The sequence below is a fragment of the Erigeron canadensis genome, chromosome 7 (genome assembly GCF_010389155.1).
Source record: "Erigeron canadensis isolate Cc75 chromosome 7, C_canadensis_v1, whole genome shotgun sequence".
Taxonomy (NCBI): domain Eukaryota; kingdom Viridiplantae; phylum Streptophyta; class Magnoliopsida; order Asterales; family Asteraceae; genus Erigeron; species Erigeron canadensis.
Genome location: NC_057767.1, coordinates 34,373,379 through 34,381,047, shown reverse-complemented (window position 1 = coordinate 34,381,047; position 7,669 = coordinate 34,373,379). Strand labels below are relative to the sequence as shown.

Genomic DNA, 7,669 nt, shown 5'->3' with positions numbered 1-7,669 from the left:
AATCTCGGTTAACAGACTTGTAACGATATGATTGTGCTTTCCATCTATTGAAAAAAATATGAGCCTTTACTTTTTTTTCAACTATAACTCATCGACATAAAAGGTGTCTTTTCAATACAACATAAAAGTTGTTTCTTTTATTTTTCAAACTAAAATTCGTTGACATAAAGTTGCAGCTACCACTGTCACATTGTGCAGGTACCGTACTAGTTTTTGTGTATTACTTAAAGATTAGTGGTTTACCGTATTGGAGGTCGAATGTATCAAAATAATTCTAGAATTGGAAACAGAGCCAACCAGAAAAATAAAACAAATTACCAAAAACATCCCAAAATGAAAAGAAACTGATCTATGTCTCAAGTGATGAATAACAGTGTTATGATGAAACCTTAATATTGTCACTACGAAAGGAAAATAATTCGGGGGGACCGGCCCTTTATAAAAACGCTTTACCAATCGTGGGCGTAACTTTGACCCTCGCTCCAAGTTCATGTTCCGCGGGTGCGTGCTACCAATGCTGGTTGGGATGAGCTTCAAAGAACCGTGGTTGAATCCAAACGGCCCTACGCATACGAGTTTTAGTAGGAGACCTGTCCACGACTTCATTTTGATACACAGCTGGGAAATTCAATGCCGGGTGATGGAAAGTTAGTCCACAAACAACAACATATTCATCATCTTCAATATCCAGCTTGTCTCTCTTTTGCTCAATTGTGTCACCTAAGTAATGATACCAATAAAAATAAGGTAACGGCTCGCCCCTGGCTACGTTTGGATCGTTCTGGATTCGACGTGGTTCCCAGCTATTATCTATAGCGGAAAAGGCGAGTAAAGACTTCTCATCATCCATGTACCAAAAGTTTTTACTCTTGTGATCGAATGTGGCTAAAGTAAGTCTGGATGATAAACAACATCTTGATATTTTGTGTTGAGTCCATTCGCTTTGCCCTTTTGAAATCATGTTTATTTCAAAATTATAATACTTATCTGTTGCGTTAAGTACCGCGACCATGCAGTCAGGAGAGGTAGGCAGGAATGAAAATGCTGCCACGTGACCTTCGATTTGGTTGTGTGGGAATTTAGGAAGCGCGATTTTAGCTAGAGAAAAAGGGCAAAAGAAGAAAACAGATTCGTCTTTGAATACTAGGAGCCATCCTTGATAAGATGCGAGGCAAGTTGCCCCTTGAAGATCTGGAATGTTGCGTTTGTAGGATACGGATCTTGGTTCGTCGTGGATCAGGCATTCGGAACTGTTGGGTTTGTGAAATAGTAGCCATGGATATTCATCTGCTGCTATGGCAGCGGATGAAGCAGAGCGAAAATCTTTGCATGTTCCACGGAAACTTAAGAGCTCGATTATGCTTAATCGGTCTGCAATACAAGATAGAATCTCGATGGGAAGATCAGACCATGATCTCGATCGATTTAAAACCCGACCCGTTTCAATGTTCATTGCCTCGGCCTTCCTTAATTCTGTGAATATATAGCAAATAGTAATAATTTCCGTATCGTGCATATATATTCTATACATATAAACTAAGTTTCTAAATCATATAATAACATGTAATTAACTCTGTAGGTGCATTTGATGTACAGAGTTTTCATAAATGTAATTGCATAATAAAATCTTTAATCAACAATTACTATTACTACATACATACATACATATTTTGTTAACCACTTCTTCTTTAGAATAAAAAAAGTGGCCATCTGTCATCCCTTATGTGGGCCCTACATGGGGGAGTCCAATAAAAAATGTCACGGATTCGATTCGGGTTGTACCAACTTCATATTTGTGTAGGTAATTTCTTACTTTTTTTCTTTATCATACATATTTTATTTAAGAAGTTCTTTATCATACATATTTGTGTAGGTAATCTGTGTTTCTATAAACCAAAATTTGTACCAATCAATGTCATCAGAATCGGAAAAAATATATCACCATCGCATTCGCATACTGTAAGTCTTTATACATTAATTCAGTTCATAATTATACACACAAATATGCATACATGATACATGTATATATGTATATACGTACGTACATGAACACATGAAAGGATGAGAGAAGAATAAAAATATCTTAATTAGAAAAATGAGCAATCAAGATTACCTTTGATGGTCTGTGAATTAGCTAGGGTTAAAGAGATCGAGCAAATGGTTATGGCGTGGATGAAATTACTAGGAACAAATAATAAATGACTATATATAAATGATATATATTGAGATTGATTAAATTAGTGTGTAATTAGTTATAATAAGTTATCCTTTTAAAACTCAAATACTTAACAGATTATAGTTTATCCCCCCTATATATTATGATTTTTGATAAGATAATACTACTACTATATCATAGCAATTAATTAAACATATATTTTTATTTTTAGTTATATATATATAGGATGATTTATGGTACTACAAAAATACTCATTTGACCATCTTATACATATACACTTATCAGATACACGAGTATATACGTAACTTAGATAAAGTTAAATGGCCCAGCCCAGTCCAGCTAGCTAAGTTGTTACTGGTATAATACAAGGATTTTTTTTGTTCAGGGCGTATATATGGGAGTGCATTCTAATTAAACTAGGTGCATGTGACATTATTGAGACAATATTGAAGATGGGTTAAGTAACTTAGGATCAGTAACTATCTCATTCATCACTAATCAACCAAAAACCATAATTGACATTCGTTATCCCAATTACTGGTGTCGCCTCATGATCATTAAACGGATGATGAAGATCGATCATGCATATAGAGCGTCAGTGTAAACATTTGAGGTCCAAATTAAATGTGCCGAATTAACAAGAATATATATATATAGTTCAACAAGATCAAAATCACTATAAAAAATCATATCCTTGAAAATAACGGCGTACTACTCCTAAAATAGAATTGAAGTTTTGTACCAAAAAAAAATGTACTCAACAATTGTAATGTTACTTAATAACATGCATGGATCACACGACTACGACTGCATGTATGTTGGTTTAATTAGCTTGCTTGATATATACGTTCGATCACCATTGATGGTTCGGATCAGGTTCAAAGAATCGTGGTTGAATCCAAACTGCCCTGCGTACACGAGTTTTAGCGGCAGAAACATCCACGGCTTCATTTGAATAAACTTGAGAAGACATCGTCTTAGGCAGTTTGTATGTTAATCCACAAGCAGCAACATATTCATCGTCTTCAAGATCAAGTTGGCATCTCTTCTTCTCAAACGTGTCACGAAACACATTTTCTGAAACTCTATAAGGCAGGTTTAGTTTAAGAGGCTTAACACCCTCCGTCATGTTACGCTGCACATATCTGTATTTAGTAAATTTGCCATCTTTAACCGAAAATGTAAGCAAATATTTCCCCGCATCTGCGTAGTAGAAGGTTTGACTCTCCTTATCAAATGTTGTTGTGACAATGGGGTGGCTTAGACTCTCGGGCTTCCGTTCCTTGTATTTAGTCCACGCATTTTCCCCTCTAGAAATGAAGTTAACCTCAACATAGTTCTCGTCGGTTGAGTTAACGATAGAGACTATGCAGTGAGGGGACGTAGGAACGTCAGAAAACGTGGCAACATGGCCATCTATTTGCTTGTGGGGGAAATCAGGAAGCGCGATTTTAGCTAGAGAAAAGGGGTTAAAGAAGAAAAGTGTTTCTTCTCTGAATACAAGGAGCCATCCTTGATAAGATGCAAGGCAAGTCGCGCCTTCAAGATCTGGAATGTTGCGTTTGTAGGTCTTGGATTCGTGTTCATTGTAAATGTGGCATTCAGAAGTGTTTGGTTTATGAAACAATAGCCAAGGAGATCTAGAAAGCTCGATTTCAGCTGAGGCAGTGGATGAAGCAGAACGAAAATCTTTGCAAGTACCACGGAAACTTAGAAGGTCGATTATGGTTAAACGATCTGCAATAGAAGATAGAAGCTCCGGGGGGAGATCTGCCCATGGCCTTACTCTAGGCTCATGCCTGGCAAATCCACATATGGTGATCAATCGTTTCCCGACTAATCGAAAAAACTTCAAATTAAGGTGCCCATTTCTACAACAATCTTCAAGTTAATTAAAAGAAAACAAGATATGTTAGCTAAATATTACATGTTCACAAATTAAAAGACTGAAAAAAGGGCAACCAATTAAGGTACATATAAAAATTCCTAAACTTGGTGATACAAACCTACAGATAAATTAAGTATATAAGGGTTTATTTTCTAAAACCTCAATATACTTTTCAATTAGTTCTTTTTAGATCATCAAATATTTTAAAGGTGTCAAATTTTTCACTTAAATCATCGATTTTTAAACCTTGTTGATTATGATGTCATAGCTATCATTCTTGACTCGACTAATGAGGTAGAATTGCTTATATTGCATTTATTTAAAAGGTGATGATCCATGCACTGTCGTTTTTAATTGTATACTAACAAATAATATGTTTTAAAACATTATACTTTACAATGATGTGATGTATATATGGTGATGTACGGTTTAAAAAAAGTGGTGTAAAAATCGTCACTTATACTTAAAAGGTCACGTCATCGTGGTCAATAAAATTTAAAAATTGAATGAAATAAATAAATGTGATAACTTAATTTTTAATGACCTAAAATTCTAAAAAGAACTTAAAAGAGTAGGATGGTGTAAAGGAGAGACAGAAAAGTACATAAAAATATTAGAAAATAAAAATAAAATTAAGAAAGAAACCCAAAAGTAAATTTATAACGGGTTGTTAGTTGTTAAATTTACAAACACTTTTCCATTGGCCGTTCTTCTCAACCAAACAAAGTTACACCTAATTGTGGGACATAATGTTCTCAGATCAATCTCACATGATTATATTACTAGCTAATTAACTCGGGTTTAACCCGGGCATATTAATGATAGTTTTTTAAAAGCGTATGATCATCCTGTCGAAATTGCGACGAAATGGATTGAGTCTATTCTGAAATATCTATGTGATTATTTACTACAACATTTTTTAGTTTTGATAAACAAATGCATATAGCTACCTTTAAGCTTTTGTGTATCAAATATATTTGATGTAATTAAACAACAAACATTAATATATCTGATGATAATTTTTTTAACTTAAACTTCTTAAATCAAGCTATTTATTTTTTATATATAAAATACATAGCATGTAAAAAAAACAATATGTAGTTTTTTTTTTAAACTTCAAAATATTCTTTTTACTTGAAAATAAATAGAAAAATGTCTATATTTATTAAAGTTTCATCAAGACTTAAATGTAAATTATAAAGTTATATGAAAAGTTAATAAAATAATTAAGATAGTGTTAAGATGGATTAATTTTTTTAAAAACTAAAATGTTGCTAAAATTATAATTTTAAATATGATGTCATAATTTCTAAAAACATCTGTAAGAAAGATTGTGAGTTTGACACATAGAAAATTTTCTTCAAAAATTTTCTAGAAACAATTCTCTTTTATTTAGATAAGAGATTTATTGCACTAAATTACGATATGATGAAAAGATAAAGTAGAAAGACTTTCCAAACGAACTTAGCTAAATAAGAAAAAAAAAAAATTCCATAGCTAAATAAGAAAAAAAAAAATCCATAATTCTACCGCTCATACACAATAACACAAACGAACTTAAATTATTTATAATTACGCATAAACGCATCGACGTATCAATTAGATGAAACTATTACAGTACAACACATATAGATGAAGAGAACAAAATAAAACAACACTTGCGTATTCCAAAGAATGATTGGTTTTAAAAAGAATAAAATCATTGGTTTTAAAAAGAATAAAATCGAAAAGAAAAAAGTACCTTGCTGGTTTAGGGTAGAAAAAGGCATTATTATTACTCAGGCAAACCAAAATATGTAACTAATAAAGATGATATAAAGATTATATAGGATTATTTGTTATCGATTTATTTCAGTCATCTCGTAAGTTAAAATTAATAAATATATTTGAGTTTATCTACTGCATAGTTGGGTGATAACTGATAAGTGATAAAACAGGGTCCAAGTGTCCAACAATGCAATTTATTCAATTTAAAGTTGTGGCTTTTATTATTATTCTATATACATTAAATATTATTCGCTAGATGGGCTAGGCTGATTAGGATTGTAGACTTAGATGGGCTGATTAGTGGACAATACTATGGGCCACATGACTTACACGTTAACAACTTACAAGTTAATACAACCTTTATTTAACTTAATTTACAGATTGACCTTGTTAGATATTAAAATAGTGTTAGATCTGTATGACAATTTGTAATAGAAGATGGGGCTTAATGAACATTAGTTCCCCTATAAAAACTCTCTCCCTTCATTCCATTTGTAACCTTAGAAGCCTTAAAAAAACCTTTGACACTATTTTATCCAAACACCCTTTTCTCTCATATTCTCTCAAAACAAATACTACACACATATATTCTTACATATGCATACTAACATGAATTTCCATGTTTTACATTTGGTATCATAGCAAAATCAGTGTATCTGAACGACCCATAAGCTATTTCATGGCTGATTTTGTTTCTTTTTGTTGGAAATTCGTGTTTGGTATCACCATGTTCTTCATACCAAGTTTGTTCTCCTTATGCATTACTTTTCTTTAAATCTTCCAATTTTCGACCTTTGTTAGTGTGGAATCTGTTTTAGATAAGTTTAGATCTCTTTCTTCTTGCTTAATATTCTGTTTTCTCCACAAAATAATCAAACCCGACACTTAAATCTTCGTTTTTCATCTTATTTTGAGATACTCAGTACGTATGATACAAACTCAGTATTCTCATACAAACTCAGTATTTTCTGACAAAAAGTACTCATCGTACCTGCAAGGAATATTTTCTGACATCATCTTTTGTCACTATTCTCATACCGAGTTTATGTGTCTCTTCCACTTAAAGCGTGTGACTTTGTTCCTGAGTAGTAATACCGAGTTTCTATACATACTCAGTATTTATACCGAGTTTCTCACAAACTTGACAAACTCAGTATTTGTATCGAGTTTCTTTGATTTTCTCTAGGTTACCCTTATCTCACACAAGCTTTCATACCGAGTTTCTATACATACTCAGTATTTATACCGAGTTTCTCACAAACTTGACAAACTCAGTATTTGTACCGAGTTTCTTTGATTTTCTCTAGGTTACCCTTATCTCACACAAGCTTTCATACCGAGTTTCTATACATACTCAGTATTTGTACCGAGTTTCTACAAACTCACCATTTTTACCTAGTGAAATCTCTCTTTTCACCATGACTACTTCAAAAGATGCTCTTGCTCTTGGTTCTTGATTCTCACACAAGTTGTCGCCTGATCGCCTCTCACCTAGTCCATTATACTCAGTACGAACAAGTATTCGAAAGCTGTTTTAAGCCATTTGTGGTGTTGCTTGGACCCTGTTTCGCAGCTGTTATTGTTACAGTTTGGATCAGTTCTGCAGTCGTTCAAATCCAGCACTTGTATTTTTCCAACTTTAATTGTTCAGCCATGTCTGGCAACAAAAAAGATATTATCATTGCTGACCCAGACATTGAAGATAAAGACAGAGAAATACTTGAGGCTATCACTCAACTTACAAGAAGCATCAAAAGTAATTGTCAAAATCTAAAGAGTAACAAAAACCCCATTGTACCAAGGATTCCTGCTCCAACAAAGTTTTGTAATACTTCGAC

At 33.2% G+C, this 7,669-nt stretch overlaps 2 protein-coding genes across 2 annotated transcripts; both read right to left on the bottom strand.

Moving 5' to 3' along the window:
• Positions 1 to 508: 508 nt before the first annotated feature.
• On the bottom strand, positions 509 to 1,453 carry LOC122609387 (F-box/kelch-repeat protein At3g18720-like). The gene has a single exon (XM_043782434.1). It carries the CDS (start codon positions 1,451 to 1,453, stop codon positions 509 to 511), a length of 945 nt encoding a protein of 314 aa, XP_043638369.1.
• Positions 1,454 to 2,849: 1,396 nt separating this feature from the next.
• Positions 2,850 to 5,945, bottom strand: LOC122608343. The gene is made up of 2 exons (XM_043781437.1): positions 5,806 to 5,945; positions 2,850 to 4,057 (listed from the first exon to the last, which is right to left on the bottom strand). The coding sequence occupies exons 1-2, from the start codon at positions 5,831 to 5,833 to the stop codon at positions 3,030 to 3,032; spliced, it is 1,056 nt and encodes a 351-aa protein (XP_043637372.1). The 5' UTR covers positions 5,834 to 5,945; the 3' UTR covers positions 2,850 to 3,029.
• Positions 5,946 to 7,669: the final 1,724 nt, after the last annotated feature.